This window comes from Nilaparvata lugens, chromosome 5, assembly GCF_014356525.2.
Source record: "Nilaparvata lugens isolate BPH chromosome 5, ASM1435652v1, whole genome shotgun sequence".
In the NCBI taxonomy this organism is placed as follows: domain Eukaryota; kingdom Metazoa; phylum Arthropoda; class Insecta; order Hemiptera; family Delphacidae; genus Nilaparvata; species Nilaparvata lugens.
The window spans coordinates 5,328,015-5,347,385 of record NC_052508.1 but is presented as its reverse complement, the minus strand read 5'-3'; the positions used below and the strand labels follow the sequence as shown (position 1 = coordinate 5,347,385).

The following is a 19,371-nucleotide window of genomic DNA, read 5'->3' as shown; positions in this document are numbered from 1 at the left end:
GAGTTTTGGAATGCATAGGTCACTCATTCACTGACACCACCCCATACACCAGTTGGTGTTGGTGTAACAGTGACACTGTTGTACTTTTTACAACAGCGCGACTGCCGGAAGGTTAATGACCTCCAAAATCGGAACACATTCGAATCGCTGCGGTTGCACAAGTTACGCCTGATATGCTGGTACGAGTGTGGCAAGAAATCGATTATCAGTGGGATGTATGTCGCATTACCAACGGCTGTCATATCCAAGGTCTATAAATACAGGTCATGACACTCGTGTTCCTTATGGAGCGGCCATTATGGAGCGGGATCTTTATGGTGGTACATTTGAAATTCCAATCTGCTCATAACAAAATCATGCATTATGCTTTTTAAAAACAATATTCTGGTTCAGATAATATGTAAATTCAGATTTTCGATTTTTTAATAATGAAGTTTCAATAATTCATTTTTTATTATTAAAAATTGTTTTTATTCTTGTAACTTGTTATGATTCATAAGGCATTGGGACAAAAGGCTAACCTCAAAAACAGTTTGAAGTTTCTAATCAATTAAATCTAGAAATCAACAATTCAGTTCCTAGTTGGAATCTAAATATTATTATTTGGTCAGAAGAATTTATTTTACAATTAAAAGCTAAGCAATATTCCTTGAACAATATAACAAAATAACACATCTTGTTGTTCAATCTATAATGATAACAGCTGATGCATTTGAAAATTGGTAAACTAGACCCCCATAAAATGGCGATTTTGCAATGCATCACGGGATTGTGTCATGACCTGTATTTATAGACATTGGTCACATCGAACCAAAATTTTATAATCGCCCTGTAGATTTGAAGCAATAAAACTATTCTATATTCTACCGGGTTATTCAATAACGACTTTACAACTTTGAAAATTCATATAAATCTTATTAAATAAGGTACAGAGCTGGTTTTGGTGTTGTTTTAAAGGAAAACACTTCAATTTTTTTACCTTAAACTAAAGATTTTCTATGTGACTTCCATTGGTTATCCTGCAGACATCCCATCGATAGTCGATTTCTTCCCAGACTCGCACTAGCATTTCAGGTGTAACTTGCTCAACAGCAGCGCAAATCCTTGCTCAAGTTCAGGTAGAGTGGCTGGCAAAGGAGGTACATACACCATATCATTTATGAAATCCCACAAGAAAAAATCCAGCGGTGTTAGTCTGGGGAACGAGGGGGCCATGCAATTGGCGCATTACGGCCAATCCACTGATTTGGAAAGCGGTCATTAAGAAAATCCCGGACGTCAGTCAGATAGTGTGGTGCGCCATCTTGCATAAAGAAAACATTTCGTTCTCGGTCATCCTCATCGATCTGTGGTATCAAACATTTTTGCAACATATCAAGGTACACTATGCTGTTTTTCAAACCAAAACACACAGCTAGCTCGCTCGGGTCCAGTGAAGGCAGCCATCTTTGACGTAACTGCCGCTAGGCTAGCGCTTGTGTGGCGCGACCAGGCACTAGCGGACTAGGCGAGTCAAAACTTGGAGTGTTTTCCTTTAAAACAACACCAAAACCAGCTCTGTACCTTGTTTAATAAGATATATATGAATTTTCAAAGTTGTAAAGTCTTTTTCGCCCCACTTGGACGTAATGAGCTGGTTTTCGTGCATCATATGGAGGCCGGAAGTGATTGTTTTCTGACCAGGCCGGTAAAATTTTTACGGCCCTAGGGCTGTAAAATAACCTTGAAGTCACCTGATTCTGATTTGATGTGAACGTGTTTACAAAGTATTCTGCAATAAGATAATATCATTTTATTTGGATGAATGAAATACAAATAAGATATATTATAAACTATTCAAATTCGATTTTAAGAGTAGGATAGAACTTCTAACCTGAACTTCCGAAGTCGACGACATTGTTGTCGTTGACATTCAGATTGGCCAAATTTCAAGTGTGCTAAAACAGCTGATCAAAAACTTTTCATTATTTGTGTTTATTTTTCAAGAATCAAAACATTTATAAAAAATCGTCTTATTGTAATTTGGAAGAATAAAAGAGTATAAACTCAACCTCCCACATAATTGAACTTTTACGATATTTAGACAAATCAGAATAAAGAATAAAAATACTTGGACAATTTCCTGATATTCAGATTACCTCAGATTTGCTAGAGCTATGACCTTCCAGTTTTGCTTTCGGAAGTGCCTAATAAACAATTATTTTCATATATTTATTGTTCATTTTTCTGTGCAGCGAAAAATAGCGTTCGCACCACGGACAAAAATGTTTTTCCGGCTCTCAATCTTTTCTTGAAAACCGATTTCGAGCCGGAAAAGTCTCATTTTCGGCCCTAGGTGCTAAATATACTATTTTGAATCAGCCGGTATTGTACTCACATATGTGAAGAGTCTCTTACGCAGCAGCTGCACAAACTGACTGTAGATGAAACTGGAAGGCAGACATCGCATCAGAACTTCCAGCTGCTTGAAGAATTCGGTCTGTAGTCTCCAGTTGTAAGTGGCCAATACCTCTGATTCGCATGTAAACAGGGATCGGGTCAGCTCTATACTCTTATCGTCCTGCAAAAAGGATTTACAATATTTATTTATTTAGTTCACATTCCATGATATACACATTATCAGAAAAGGACAAACAGGTTCACGTTATAATGGCAGTGGCGAAAGTGGAGAAAAGACGTGGCACTGTGACTACAGATTCATTGTTTCTAAAAAATACTGCTCGGTAGCGAACACACGATGTTATACCACAGTATACAAACAGTATGGAAACTCGACTAGTACCCTGGCACAAAAATCCACCATCTTGTTAGAAAGTTCCGCATTGTAATAGTATCGATGGGAGGTTCGGATCACTTTACTGATCCTGATCAATTGATCTCGTTCACTGCCGCGAGCCAATCAAAAGACCAGGATTGGAACTTTCAAACAAGATGAGCAAGTCACGTGACGTGTCTAGTATTTGTGCCATGTAAAAAGCATTGGATGGATAGGCGTTTGATTGATAGTTTCCATTCTGTACCTATTCTGTGGTTATACGTTCCATCGCTCCATAGCAACTGAAATGGCATAGTATGGGCCGTCTGCCAACATATTTGTTCCAGGTCAATAACCCCTCCCGTCGCCAAGTACTAGCGGTTCGAAAAAGATGCGTTTCCTCTGCACCACTCTGTATAAAAGAGATGTCGGAAGACCATTTGATAGATGGCAATAATAATTTTCTTATCACAATAGTAATTAAAACTTTATATGAATATCAATTATGAGTCGGAACAGGCAAATATGCCTAATCCTTGAAAGCAAGAAGAAGAAGAAGAAGAAGAGAAGAAGAAGAAGAGAAGAAGAAGAAGAAATATTTGAATGTATAAAGAATCTTATGATTATATTTATTCATTTTTGCCAATCGTTATTGTTCTCGAATACGTTGTCCATGAATTCAGCCAAATAAAAAGCCAGTCTCGGGCTGACAAATAATGTTTGAATAGTAGCGCTCATCGAGTTTCCATCTAGCTGTCTACCCTGTTGTCAATATTTGAAGTAGAAGAAGTCTTCGGGGTGAATTACAGCATTTAATTTGGATTTTCGTTTAATAATAATTATTATTAAAATAAAAATATTGAACCACTACTTACTACAACTTCTGGCGAGAAATTTTCCGATTCACTGAAAGATTCCAAACATTTTCTGATGTTTGGTATGAGAGCCTGGAGAACGTCTTCTGAGTCATCGTTCAATAGTTTGATGAACTCTTTCAGAATGAAACCGTTCGATTTGCCCAATGTTGCCGCTATCTGAATAGAAAGAATATAAATTTTGTGAATATTTCCTATTTTGGTTATAAAAATGTGAAATATTTCTTCTATGTTTAGTTTTGAAGCATCTAAATTTAAAAATCTACTTTGTAAAAATAGTTGAGGACTGAAAATTTTGTGAATTGAAAAACTACAAGACTTAACCTATTTCGGACTATGTGTTATCTAAATTTGGGAGAAGAATAGCACAAGGTTACCTTATTTTTCCTCTATCATTTCAATAATGTACTTATTGTATAAATGGATAAAAATGAAGAGATTTTTGAAAATAATTACTGAATCTTCTTAAATACAAGTACAAAAAGGTTGAATATACAGTGTTATTATATCACACTGATTGCATAGGTCGGATTGGGTTTATAAATCGCAATGTAAATTTAAGAAATCTAGAATCAGCAGTATTAAAATGTTATCAGACATGTGTAATATCCTAGAGAAAGAAAGCATAAATAGTTATTTGTATATCTAAAGTGAAAAGTACTGTTTTTCTCCCTGAGGGAAAAGTTTGAAGCCCGAGGCGAAGCCGAGGGCAACAATTTTCCTGAGGGAGAAAAAACATTTTTCACTCGTGATATACACAACATTTTTCCTCCACCTACATTTTTATTAAAACTGCAAATAAAATAATTTTCAAAAACGTACGTGACCAAGAAATGTGTTACATCATAATCTAAAAAGTAAACAGAAACAGCTGGCTTGTAATCACAGTTCTCCACCGACAGTGCTATCTGTCGGCAAAAGTTGTAACAACAATGGCCGCCACAACTACAGCTATGATGAAGTTCCCGTTTCAAATTTTATTAGTTAATGAGGAATATTCGTTGGCTGGTATTTTGAATAACATGGAATAAAAATATACATTTTTTTAGTATAGTGATATGAAGTTTGTAATAATTTTAGCATACAAACATAAATTTCATATATTGATCAAATTTCTGGTTGAGGTATTGAATTTAGTTGGTTTAATGACTACTCTACATGCTTCCTCATCTGAGCTTAGACCTTCTAACCTATTTCAAATGCACGTTTTTAATATAGAGTTGCTTCCCATGTTATCTAAATGGAGTCACTTTTACCCTCTAGGGAGTTTTCCTGTTTTTTCCTCCCGAGAGCGAAAAAGTGACACTTTAGTATTATGTTCCAGGGAGTAAAGTAAGCACTTTAGACAGGAGGTGGAAGAAAAAGATATCACATGGTATAGGTCGTTTATGTTCCAAATTTCAAGCCGATTTATTGTTAACTCAAGCCCATTACTGTCGACTACTGTCTATCATTACTGCTTTGTTGGGGTGAGAGTGTAAGAACGGCACAGTATGAGAGACTAGCAGCGTCACATAGCTTCTCCAAAAAAAAACTACTAGGACTATCGGCTCTAATTACTTCCGACTACAGTTGGAAGAACTGTAGAGTTGAAAAATTCCTGTTTCCCTGAGTAACCCCCCTGTAACCGTGCATTTGTTTGCACCTACCTCACGCATCACAGAGGCAATCTTAAATTTGGTATTGCTGTGTGTGTATAGATATCCCATGGTATAGGGCGTTTATGTCGCAACTATTACTGTTAACTCAAGCCGATTACTGTCGATTTCTACTGATTTGGCCGGGTGAGAGTGTACGAACGGCTCAATTAAATCTAAAAATCAACAATTCAGTTTCTAGTATTTTGCTAAATACAGAGTGAGTCATATTAAACTTTCGGGTTTTGGAAGGGCGTTGCACGAAGAAGGGAAGGAGCAGAAGGGTGGGGATGGTGTCATTAGACGCGCCATGACATGCAGTTTTAGTGTGAGCAATGGCTTGGTCGGGACAACATTGTGCGTTCATAGTTGAAGAGTTTATTTGAAATGGCGGCTCCGTGATCACAGCACAGCACGGAACGCACCCGTTGAAATTTTGCTATTGGTCGACGTGACCCACACTGTCACTCGAGGGCTGTGGAGTGGTCGTTCGTATGGGTTTCGTGGGTTATTCTCAGCCCAGTATGGAAAATTCTGTTTGTTAACAGTTCCGGCGTGGTGAAAATGTGCCTCATCACTGAAGATCAAAACAGCAGTGCGGGGGATCTGCTGAATGTCGCGGCATTAATTTGTTCGTGTGTCCAAGTCTCTAACTGTTAATTCTTGCTATGGGTGAAATTTAAGGTCTCTATGCAGTATTCTGCCGACACTACTGGAAGATAATCCTAGTGTAGCGGCATGTTTCCGAACAGAACGCCGAGGGAATTGTTGAATTGAAGCCCGCACTCTATCCACGTTTTCCACTGACGTTGACGTCCTAATTCGGCCTTGTGGTCTTGTTTTTAATGCAGATGGAAATTTGATACCGAATTTCTGATTGTAGGTCCAGTGGGAATGGGATCACGTCGACCAATAGCAAAATGTGAACGGAACGCACGCTGTGCTGTGATCACGGAGCCGCCATTTTTGATAAACTCTTCAACTACGAACGCACAATGTTGTCCCGACCTTAGACCAGTTATAGAATAGACACGTCCCATTGTATATTCATACTGAAAGTCGATGAAGCCAACATCTACTGCCAAATCCACCCATCTTGACGTCACCACAGTGATGTCACGCATCGTATAGAAATTATAGAAAACTTTTTTGAGTTTGTTGTGTAAGTGTTTGTGGTGTTTAACTTACATTTTTGTTAAACATAGCTTGTTTTCCATAGCAGATTGTTATTTATTTATGTAATTATTATTTATGAAAATGGTAATCTCCTGTGCAGCATATAATTGCACTGAAATTTTTAGGAAAAAAAGTGGAATATCTTTTCATGCGTAAGTTGAAATTTATACACATAAATATTTTGTAAGTTGTAACTGTAATATTATCCTTGGTTATGATGTAAGTGAACTCATTGCAGCATGACAATAAATTAGTTTTGTAGGCTACCGTACCTTATTATTTTCAAAACACATTATAACTTTGAAGCCGATAACACATAACACATTATAACTTAACCGATATCGTTTTTGCCCGTAGCTAGAAATAACCTAAAAACACCATGAATCTGAAATAGACACAATCTGAAAGTTTTCTATACGATGCGTGACGTCACTGTTGTGACGTCAAGATAGGTGATATGACAGTAGATGTTGGCTTCAGAGGCTAGACTTCCCAGCGTGTCTATTCTATAACTGGTCTACGGTCCCGACCAAGCCATTGCTCACACTAAAACTGCATGTCATGGCGCGTCTAATGACACCATCCTCACCCTTCTGCTCCTTCCCTTCTTGTGCAACGCCCTTCCAAACCCCGAAAGTTCAATATGACTCACCCTGTACTATAATTCTGTAGGAAGAATTATTTTTACAATTCCAATTATTATTACTAATAACACATCATATTATGTTCAATCTACAATGATAACAGCTAAAAATACATTTGACAATATTATTGGTGAACTAGAACCCCACGAAATGGCGATTTTGCAATGCCTCACAGGATTGTGTCATGACCTGTATTTAAACTTAAATGTGATGATTGTAATGCTTGTTATGTGGGTCAAACTGGTAGAAGTTTCAAAAGTAGAATTAAAGAACACATCAGAGATTGGAATAAACAAAATGGGGAATCTAACTTTGCAGAATATTTGATAACAAATAATCACAAGTTCACAGTTAAGGAGAATGTTGAGTTTCTGCATGTTAATAACAAAGGCAGATCTTTGAATATTTTAGAGGCTTTAGAAATAACAAGAGTAATTAAGGAAAATTCCCAGTATAGTTTTGAATGATCAGATTCATTTCATCCAATACAACACTACGAATTTAGTTTAATCATAAAATTGTAAGCATACATTAGTCAATGTTTTTTTTTCATTTACATATTTGTTTTATTATCTTTCACACTTGTTTTCTTGGTACTGAAAGTAAATTTTGTTATCATGGCGATTCTGTTGCTTAAGCTGCCATTTTGTCACACCGTTGAGTGGGAGGAGACTGTCTAGCTGGGCCAATGGCAGGCGTTCATGCCCTTGACCAATAGCAGTACTCGCCTACTAGTATAAATTCTGCTGCTCTTGTATTTAGTTTTAGTTTATCAGAGATTGACAATGGTGTAATAACCGAAACCGGTCTTTCTAATTATCAATAAATCAGTGGTTTTTTGACAATTTCTCAGTCTTTTTCATTCAATATGAATAATTACCACAATATCAACTTCTCAACTACACAAAAAGTGTATTTATAGACGTTGGTAGTACCTACCTCGTGCATAACAGAAGCAATGGCCCGCCTGACCGCATACTGTGAGTCTGCACACAGCATGCACATGAGCGGATAGATGTTGCGCGTGAAGTAGGCAGCGTTGCTATTGCCAATGCCGCGGCAAAACCGGATTATGGCCGGCATGTTGAGGGCGCAGTGTACCCGGCTATCGACGAACATGCTGCTGTTGTGCGGCGAACGAGATTGCGCGTGCTGAAACACAACCAACATTTACTTAATAATAAATATCGGGGCACCGAGCTTTACTCGTAATTTATTTATTGATTTAAACAGATCACAATTCTTCAAAATGATTAGGGAAGGACTAACAGGCACAGCCCAAAACTGTTTCTTCCCCGAATTTTGATTTATACACTATATAAATGGTCCAAATAGTAGGTTATGTTCCATACACTTGAATTCAGGTCCAATTTTAATCCAAACATTTGAAAACAGAAAAGTTCTAATTTAGATTGATACAAACCAAGTTGAATAACAAAATAATACCATAGAGAAACAATAGCTCAAGTTACGATTACGCTATTGTTTCTCTATGATAATACTCCCTAATCACTTAAAACTGTAAAATAGTGATTAACTTTGAATATTATGATATACCATGGCATGTCAACAAATCAGACTATTTTGATCGAGTCTATTAAAATTTCTAGATTTCTCGCGAGATACGGTAAGCTGATTGATTACACAGCTGATCTCCCACACAGGCACAAGCCTCTTCTGTTATCGGCAGATGACAAGATCATCATCTGTTTTTCCAAGGATGAATAATTATTATCCTTTTCATGTCCTTCAGCGAGTTTTCTCAAGGATGAGACCTAGTGCAATCGAATTTTTATATTATAAACCTACTATGTTCCAAATTTCGTGAAAATCGTTAGAGCCGTTTTAGGGATCCGTTGGACATAACAATAAATTCATATAAATCAAGAGCTTGGACTCATTACAAACAACATTTGCGCAAACTGTCACTGAATGGTTAAAGAAACAGAATTAAATGCTCTTTCAAATCAAATTCTTTATTTACACATTGGGCCCGTTCTGTGTACATGGAATGTGGTAAATTGTCCGATTCACAATTTACCAGGTAAAAAGTTCCGCGTTCCATTGAAGGAGTTTTTACAGATTCTGTACCAGAAACCAGTTCCAGTTCCAAATTCCTGCCCCACAGTCGAAGCGTGGTAAATTGTCCGGCCTGGTACAGTTCCAGCAATCTGAGCTCTCATTGGTCGATTATTATAGTCAGCTTGCTTCTCTGCGCATGCGCTGATAGTTTACCATAGCATAGCCACAGCACATAACCAACAATTATGATTTTTGATAAGCATTCATAAAATGAATTTTTCTCTATAGAAAGTTTGAGAGTAATGGAATAAAAGAAATGCACACTTTTCTAGACGGTAAGTTTGTAAAACAGCCTTTCTTCATTCACGCAGCTAGTAAACGACACATTTTAGTGTAAATCAACTTTATATATGCGCGTCAAAAGCTTGAACCAACTATTTTTAAATGGCGTTCCATAGGAACATTTTGCACTAGTCACCTGTTGGAACAATTTACGATTGGAACTAGGACAATTTACTGTACACAGAACGTACACATTGTTGTACAAAAATGTAATTGTATCAAATAATGTATCATCAAAGTATACAATCAAAACATAAAACATTTTTATGCTATACCAAGCATACCATCTTTGCTAATGTCAAGCCTAAGGTATGAGCCAGTCATCAATAATGTGTCAATATTTTTTTATTTACTTTGCTTTTTGACTGTGTTGAAAATTTGTTGCGTTTTATTGTAATGCGTTTCAATATCGAAATGAAGAATTATTCCATTTGACTTGAATGTGTATGGGTCCCATATTTATCGAGAGTTAGATCTACAGAAAATAACATATTTAAGGCGGTCTAATTGAAGAAGCAAAGAAAAATAAACTCTTTATTTTTTATTCTTTATTGATTCGTAGAATACGTAAATCATCAAAATGATAGGGAGTGAAAAATAAGGTAAACCTTGTGCTATTCCTCTCCCAAATTTAGATAAGATTACACATAGTCTGAAATAGGTTAAGTCTTGTAGTTGTTCAATTTATCTTGGAATAAAAATATCTTTATTTAGAAGTTTAATGATCACCACAAGAGATAAGTAGTCGCGTCTTCTTCAGAGTGACGTCATCATTCTAAATAAGTACAATAGTTGAGAGTTCACAACCAAATATATTTAAGGTTTACTCAATTGATTTATGGAAACTAGTTCGCCAGGCATTACTATGGTGAGGTCCACGTTAAAATGACAGTGGAGAAAGATAGGAGAACAACGTTGCCGATCCTCTGTCTTGTCAATGCCTTCCATAGACGGTAGCTGATACAGGTTTATTGATGTAATATTAACTGTTCAGTCTCGTTTAAAATAATCAATTATATTTTATTAAGAAAAAATTTATAATTTTTATATTTGATCAACCTTGATTTGTTGCATTGTTAAATTCTGGCAATAAAGAATTGAATTGAAAAAAAATTTAATAGTCAAGAAATATTTTGTTAATTCTACATTGTTAAAAGACGATCTGGCAACAGAGCAAAGCAAGAAAGAGATAGCGCTATCCGCTTTGTTGAATGATAGACAAGGATAGCAATATTATTGCTAATCAATCACTGCCATTATAACGTGGACCTCAGTATAGTAATCGTATTGGAAGATTGAATTGAAATGAAACTTACGTTCCAGTCCGAGACATAAATTGCCAAACTGCTCGGTGAGATCCATAAGAAATATTCCGTCCTGGACGGATTGCAGGCATTGTTCGATTATTTTCTTCGCCATTGGTAGGAATGATTGTTTCAGGATATCTGTAACAAAAATATTAATAATGAAATTTTATCAAATTATTATGAAATTAAAAAGTTTTTATTCAACCACAAATATAAAATGCACTTTATTTAATACTTAAATATTAATAAATTAATTTTATCAAATTATTATGAAATGAAATTAAAACGTTTTTATTCAACCAAACAATAGTATAGGCTAACAAAAGAATCAGTATCTTTTAAGATAAATTTATAAAACATTTTTGTGACATACTTTTGATGTAAATTAGGTTTGTTTTGGCGTTTAGCTGTAAGGGTAAAGGTGCGTACAGACTTTCGCTCTGCTCCGCAACCGAACGTCACTCGAGCAGATCGATTGATGATCGACCGGGGAGCAAGAGTGGATCGACCGGGGAACGCGAGAAGAGCTAACATAACGTTCATGATCGGTGCGACTGCAGAGCGGGGGCGGAGCGACTACGGTGCGATGGAGGAACGAGGGCGGAGCGATGGAGGAACGAGGGCGGAGCCGGCGCGGAGCGGGTTGGAGGCGCGTATATCTGTACGCAGCTTAACCGTCCACTGGAACCGTATTCAACCGATCCGTTCGGCCGTTGGATCGGACGAATCTGCCGGCCGTTAATTCGGCCGAATATGGTCGTCCATTGGAACCGTTTACGTCAGTCTAGTTGCCAATTATTGAATTAACTACTATCATAGCCACCAAAATTTTCCATGAACAATGATTATATTGAGATTTTGAACATTGAATAAACAAATATCCACTAAATTAGTTATTCATTACAATAATGTTACCTTCAACAAATATCCACTAAATTAGTTATTCATTATTAAGCAATCTTTGTTCACAGATTCCTTTGAACATCACGAGAATGATATCTTTTGTCTCGCATATCCCACAATGGAACATGCTCTTGAACCAAACTTATCAACTTTTCATTGTCCATAGTTACAACTTTATAAAACAGAACAACTTCAAAAAAACAAACATAACTGTGAAACAATTTCAGGTTAGGAACACTTTGTTGTCTCAGCTCGACTAGTTAGTTCGGCCGGATAGAGCCGGAAAATCCCAATCAATTCGGATCGAAAAATTGATCGGCCTGGGACAGGAACCTGTTGCAATGGACGTGCATCTATTCCTTTCTTTGTTGGGGGTTCGTTCGGTCGCGTTCGATAGTTTACGGCCGATGCTAGTTCGGACGAAATCGGTTCTATTGGTCCTAAACCTCTTCGAGTTGTATTTCTTTCATGTAAAATGTTGGTTGAATTAGTGCTTTATTGGAGCCAAAATTTAAGCATTCTAGCTTGTTATCTATTAATGAGTAGGCCTTCTGCAAAATCACTATTTTTTTACAATTGAATAACTAATAAAATTCTACTCCATTCCATTCTATTTGTTATTTAATCGAAAACCCTATGAATTTTCAAGTCATAATCGAAATAATAAGTGGCCTACTGATCACCAAAAAAACTTGAATGGAATGTTTGTTTTCATGTGGAAATTGAGTAAAATCGCACTAAATTATAAATAAATATCTTTATTTGCAATCGTGGCCACGCCCCATACAAAGTCGCAATCATCATGATACAAACAGACAAAATACACAAACAATATGAAAACATTGATTATAATTACAAACAGGATAACACAAATCATTCAATTGAGTGAAACGTCATGATTAAATTGCTGCAATTGTTAGAAAGGCTCACTGCCGGCTCAACCTGTTACGCTTAGTATCTCTGATCTTATTTTGAGCACCTCTACTGTAAAATTGTACACGGAATTTATTTTTTCTACACTCAAGTTGGATAGCAGTACCATTACTTTATCTGCGTCATTTACAATATTCTGAGTAAATTTGGCAGTGATAGTAGTTTTAATTTTTCTGCTCGAAATTTTTAAGTTTATTTCAATATTATTGAAACTTTCGGATTGTTTAGTGTTATTTCCGGCTCTTATCAACCCTTCGAAATTCAAAATTCATCAATCATATCTCGAATACGTATTCTCTGAGTGTTAATCTTTGGTGAAAACAGAAATTTTAAACTTAACCTCACTTTGGACTATTTATGTGCCAAAATCAAGGAATTGAAGAAGTTTTGGGCAATTGCCTGTTTCTCTTTCCAAATATCGTGTTTGTGACTGTTCTAATAAATGAATAAATGAATTGCCTCCTGATGTCGCAATACATGGGACATACTAATAAAAAATGTTCTACCGTCTCATCAGTTCTAAAGTTGCAGATTGAACAGTGCTTTTTGCAATTTATCCAAATACCCTTCCCTTCAACATGCAGGTAAATACTCAGGTCACTAGCCAATCTTAGTTGGGATAAACAACGAATCTTCGAAAAGGCCAATCTAAATCTGAACTGTAGAATCGCACAAAATTATTGAAGGTATATTTTCAACATTTTCCGGGAGCGGACCCCCGGACCCCCCTTTGGTAGGAGGTATTCCTTACCCAGCGGTGACACCCACAAAGTTAAGGTGCTTACTATTCTGATGCTATGATCCCAAGGTCTATAAATACAGGTCATGACACAGTCCCGTGATGCATTGCAAAATCGCCATTTTATGGGGTTCTAGTTCACCAATTTTCAAATTTATCAGCTATTATCATTATAGATTGAACAACATGATGTGTTATTTAGTTATATTTTTCAAGGGATATTGCTTGGCTTTGAATTGTAAAATAAATTGTTCCGACAGAATAATAATATTATTCCAACTAGGAACTGAATTGTTGATTTTTAGATTCAATTGATCGGGAACTTAGAACTCTTTTTGAAGTTAGCCTCGCGTATTTTGTCTTGTCCCAATGCCTTATGAATCACTAGTAGATCTGTGAACAGTAGACCTCACGCAGTATTCTCATCAACAAGTACCTGATTGAAACTATAGACCTCATGGAAATACAGCAATAGACTGGCTTCTCCACACATCTGTGTAATCACTTGTCAGCTGATTTATGATGAATAATTCTATAGTCTCATTTTTACTCTTATATTGGCGTATGAAGGAGGCTCCTTTTTCCTTTTATATTATCCTTGAAATGAAAAATTTCCAAAAACCTTGTATATAAGTCGACGCGCAATTAAAAAAGGAACATACCTGTCAAATTTCATGAAAATCTATTACCGCGTTTCGCCGTAAATGCGCAACATATAAACATTTAAACATTCAGAGAAATGCCAAACCATCGACTTGAATCTTAGACCTCACTTCGCTCGGTCAATAATCCTTAAGTAACAAGAATAAGAACAATTTTTAATAATAGGCTAAATAAATGAATAATTGAAGCATTTATTATTGAAATTTCATTATTAAAAAAATGAAAATCTTAATTCATATATTTTCTAAACTAGAATATTGTTTTTAAAATGCATAATTTTGTTACGAGTAAATTGAATTAGATTGGATTTTGAAATGTACCGCCATAAAGACCCCATAAAATGGCCGCTCCATAAGGAACACGGGTGTCATGACCTGTATTTATAGACCTTGTATGATCAACCCCGAACTTTTTTCTGGCTCCGCCACTGGCCAGGGGATCGGCTGACGCCTGTGGTCAAAATTGCAAGGAGTTTAGTTGTCGGGGAGACAGATTGGCGGCGACCCCAAAATGAATTGATTGATTGATTGAATTAATGAATGAATCACCTTGACCGACGAGTGGCAATGACTGTACGAGTGCACAGTAAGCAGCCGCCCTGACCTGAGTCTGTTCGTCGTTCACCGAGTCATTGAGCAGAGGCAGCAGATCTCGCTCATAGCTGCTTAGCAGAGGCCGAGTCAGTTGAGGCAGCTCAAGACACATCGAGGCACGAACTGTTTTGTCCACATCCTGGCACAGAGCCTGCACCACGCCCAGCACTGATTTCTGCACTCTGTCAAAAAAAACAAACACAAATTATTAATATTTTTCTCGGGCCACCATTAAAACTACCGACATTGTAATGATCCAAATAGTTTATCTCTGTCAATGAAGTATTGAATTACCAATTTAATTATCAGCATCACTCACACAGCTAATAATAGTTATAACGCTCCCACTGAATTCCGAATCAGCCCAGAATAATTTAGAATTATGAGCTCCATTTCCCGCTAAATTGCCCATTTATCAATCAACAGCGCCTTTACAGTAGGGTATTAATGCCAGTACATTAATATTGGGCTTCTACTGAAATTGAGCCAGCAGTTACTCTACAAATTGATTGACCGAGCGAAGTGAGGTCTAAGATTCAAGTCGACGGTTTGGCATTTCTCTTAATGCTTAAATGTTTGAATGTTTATATGTTGCGCATTTACGGCGAAACGCGGTAATAGATTTTCATGAAATTTGACAGGTATATTCCTTTTTTAATTGCGCGTCGACGTATATACAAGGTTTTTGGAAATGTTGCATTTCAATGATAATATAAAAGGAAAAATGAGGCTCCTCCTAGTAATATTACTAGTAGTTCTGTGATCAGTAGACCTCACGCAGTATTCTCATCCACAAGTACCTGATTGAAACTATAGAAGTTATGGAAATACAGCAATAGACTGGCTTCTCCACACATCTGTGTAATCACTTGTCAGCTGATTTATGATGAATAATTCTATAGTCTGATTTTTACTCTAATATTGGCGTATGAAGGAGGCTCCTTTTTCCTTATATATTATCCTTGAAATGCAAAATTTTCAAAAACCTTGCATATACGTCGATGCGCAATTTAAAAAGAAACATACCTGTCAAATTTCATGAAAATCTATTACCGCGTTTTGCCGTAAATGCGCAACATATAAACATTCAAACATTTAAACATTAAGAGAAATGCCAAACCGTCGACTGAATCTGAGACCTCACTACACTACGCTCGGTCAATAATGAATCTCGAGACCGGGTTGCAATATAATACCTACCTAGCATTTTAATTATCTCCATCCTCCAAGACATTGTTTTTAGGAATATTATTTACGGTGGCCTAATATTTTTAAATCAGGTGTCACTATGTGTAAAATTTATAAAAATTAATTCACATTTTCATGGCCGTCTTCCCTTCAGACATTGTTATTATGAATTCTATTCCTACTAAATTTTCTCGGTGTTTTGGATGGACACATCATGCCGTCGGTCCCGGCTGCCTGAAATTGATCAGTTGCGACCTGAAAACTCTGACATCAGACCTCAGCCAGCCAGATGACTCGATATTATTATTAATATGAATAGGGGCACAATACAGAGTTATTCTAAATGATGGACCCATTTTCAAAACTTTGTATTTATTAAAGTGAAAATGCAAAATGGACAATCTTTAAACCAATGGAAAGAGAAAGTTTCAAAGTTTTTTTTAATACCTTACAAGTGTTCAAGGTGGCCTCCGGCTGCTGCACGGAAAACATCGACGCGGTAGCCAAACTCGTCCCACACGCGAGAAAGCGTATCTGGTGTTATTGAGTGCACGGCAGCAGTGATACGGTTTCGCAGATCGTACAGCAGCCGGAGACCATATTGAACACTTGTAAGTTATTTTTTAAAAAACTATGGAATTTTCTCTTTCCATAGGTATAAAGGTTGTCCATTTTGCATTTTTACTTTAATAAATACCAAGTTTTGAAAATGGGTCCATCATTTAGAATAACCCTGTATTTTGCCATTTTGTTGATAATACTGCTATAGTAAGCTAAACTTTCTGTAATCTAAGAAAATGGTCTGCATGGGCAAATGCCTGTGCGCAAACCAGTTGCGTATTCGAAATTTTACAGAGAGGAAGGAATAGTTATTTGTGCAACTAGTGCGCAAAGTGACAGTTTGCTGCACCGAAAGAAACTTTTACTGGGAATGGCTTCTTGAGTGCAGCAGAGGAACTTTGCGCACGTATTTCACATTAAATTTTTCCTACAGTTACCATTGAATATGAAAAGTGGGTAATTATGGGTAAAATGATGGCTGAAATCCATCAAATGTTTGTGTGTGTGATGCTGTTATTAATAAAAACCTTAATTCATTTAAAATTGATAACCCAATTGAAGTTGAAAATTCTCAGCCAAAGTTCTCATTTTTATTCATCAAGAATCAGAAAAAAATACAGATAGAACAAAATACACGCCAACAGCTGATTGGGATGGCTGCAAGATGGCTGAACCGACAAGCGCGCGACCTAGTGGGAAGAATCATACCTAAGTTTGTTTCATCCAGCTAAAAAGTACTGAAACAGGATTCAGAAATTTAGACTTTTGATCAAATTACCGAGAAAAATGCTCAAAGTAAACTGAAAAATATTTATAAAAATAACATAGACATCAGAGAATATTTATTGTAGTATTCTTATGTTTTTTTATTTATATGGATATCAAACGGTAATCATTCAACCTCAAAATTCGAATTTTATAATGTATATTTGCTACTTTTCTTGTTGCTTGCAGTTGAAATAATAATTATCAATAGAAAAGAACTATTATTTATTATTAAATGATGATTATTCGTAAATGATGATTTAGATGAACATTATTCTTGTTTTGAATTTCTAGATTGGAATTTTATCATAAATGTAAGGTAGCCATTAAAATGATTCTTATCTAAATCTAACCAGTCATTGTTACCAACTTAATTTTTGTTTTCGTGCACTAATCCTCCATATAACCCACCAAATATTTTGTGTTGCCATGTTGAAAATCTGGAGTACGCAAAGTAATACTTTGCGCACTAGAGCGGAAAAGTGATTCTTTGCGTTCTGTAATCAGTGCAGGAATGGCCACTTTTCAAGGTAACTGTAGGAAAAGAATGTTTATGCATTCAGTAGCTCATTGATTATTTATTTCAGTTGCAAATTGAGTAATGGATAATGATAATAATAATAATATTACTGAGGTGATGCCTACATAAGATCTTAGGCTTGTGCGTGGGTAATGAGTGAAAGGGATGATGATGAGGAGCGATGACGGCTACTATTTAGGTAGTCGGGACCGACGGCTTGTCGTCTCCTCCGAAAGATGGGAGTGCAGAAAGTAAATTTTGAAACACTACTTTGTCTACAAAAAGTAGACAACTAACCCCCATATATTATTATGTGGAGAAAACCATCTAATAACTTATAAAAGACAATTGAGATTGAATATTTTGACAATTAATTATATTAATTATCATAATTATAATTATTATTATAAGATATTAATTATCGAAATACACCCAATTGTATTTCTACATTGTTAAAAAACGATCACGGAGGTAGAAAAGGATAGCGCTATCTGAGAGACAAGGATAGCAACACCAATTTTAATCAAATACTGTCATTTAAATATGTACCTCACTATAGCCTGGTTTTCATTAGTATAGTTAGTGGTAGAGTTTCCTGGGCAAGTACTAACTATCTTGTGAACTCTCCCAAGGAAAACGTTCATGGTAGAGTACTAGTTTTTAATAGAGTAGAGTGGGAGAGCACCGTGGGATAGTACTCTACCACTTGCCTTCCCCCACCACCGCTTCTCGCTCTACTCTACCACTACAGTACTATGCTAATGAAAACAGTCTCAAACTAGTAGAGTAGAGTCGTGCCGTAGACTATCAAGTTTAAGAACATATCAATATGTTTAAAACATATTAAACTATCAGTTAACATATCAAATCAAATTTATTGCCAAATTCATATAAATATTTCACAAAACATGGAAAACAAAATTCAGTTTCATACATTAGAAACTTACTAACAAAAATACAAAAGCTTTTATTGGAACTAAATAATAAGAAAATATATAATATTGGCGTTGCAAGCAAAACAATGTTTGTGCGCTAGCAACGAGCATTCAGTAAGCACTCCAATTTGAGAAAACTAGAAAAAGTAACTGTAGAAACAAAAAAATTAGCAAACACTTCAAACAAAAAATTAGCATACACTTTCAAAAAAGAAAAAGAAAAAAAAACATGATAGTGGAGTAGTTCATAGTATAAACATAAACGTAAACAAAAAATAATTCGTTAAACAAATATTCATTTTGATATAATTATCAAGAGTTTGAAATTAGTGCAGGATAACATAATATAAATTGGGTTCAGTTTGAGAGACAACTTTCAATAGTAATGGGGGAAATTATTAATTTGAATCAGTGCAGGATAACATTATATAATTTGAATTTAGTTTGATAGACAACTTTCAGATATTAAAGGGGGAAATAATTTGAATAAAACATGATAATAAAGAATTGATGAATGCCTAGAGTTGAAATAGTTTGACTACAACATTTTCGGTCTTGATCCAGTTCTCAATTTTTGTTTTAAGTGCTTTAGAGGGTTTTATTTTTATAAAATGTTCTGGAATAATATTTATTAGTTTATTTACTATGTAGTTGAATTGTCTTCTGCATATAGTTAAGTCAGTTCGAGGAACAATATATCTGTTTGCAGATCTGAAAATATAATTAGTTTGATGCAGTGTAAAGATATCTGTATGATTGCTGATATATTTAATTAGATTTCTAATATATAGCTGTCTGACTGTCATAACTCCA

At 35.8% G+C, this 19,371-nt stretch overlaps 1 protein-coding gene across 1 annotated transcript in view; it reads right to left on the bottom strand.

Annotated features, from left to right (window-relative positions):
- LOC111050877 (serine/threonine-protein phosphatase 4 regulatory subunit 4) overlaps positions 1–19,371 on the bottom strand; it is a 56,158-nt gene that overhangs the window by 29,890 nt on the left and 6,897 nt on the right. Inside the window, exons 7-12 of the mRNA XM_039429352.1 lie at positions 14,545–14,771; positions 10,768–10,896; positions 9,129–9,172; positions 8,027–8,239; positions 3,631–3,789; positions 2,378–2,560 (exon numbers count right to left, since the gene is read on the bottom strand). Of these exons, the coding sequence (XP_039285286.1) occupies positions 2,378–2,560; positions 3,631–3,789; positions 8,027–8,239; positions 9,129–9,172; positions 10,768–10,896; positions 14,545–14,771 (955 nt within the window). The remainder of the gene's footprint in view (positions 1–2,377; positions 2,561–3,630; positions 3,790–8,026; positions 8,240–9,128; positions 9,173–10,767; positions 10,897–14,544; positions 14,772–19,371) is intronic.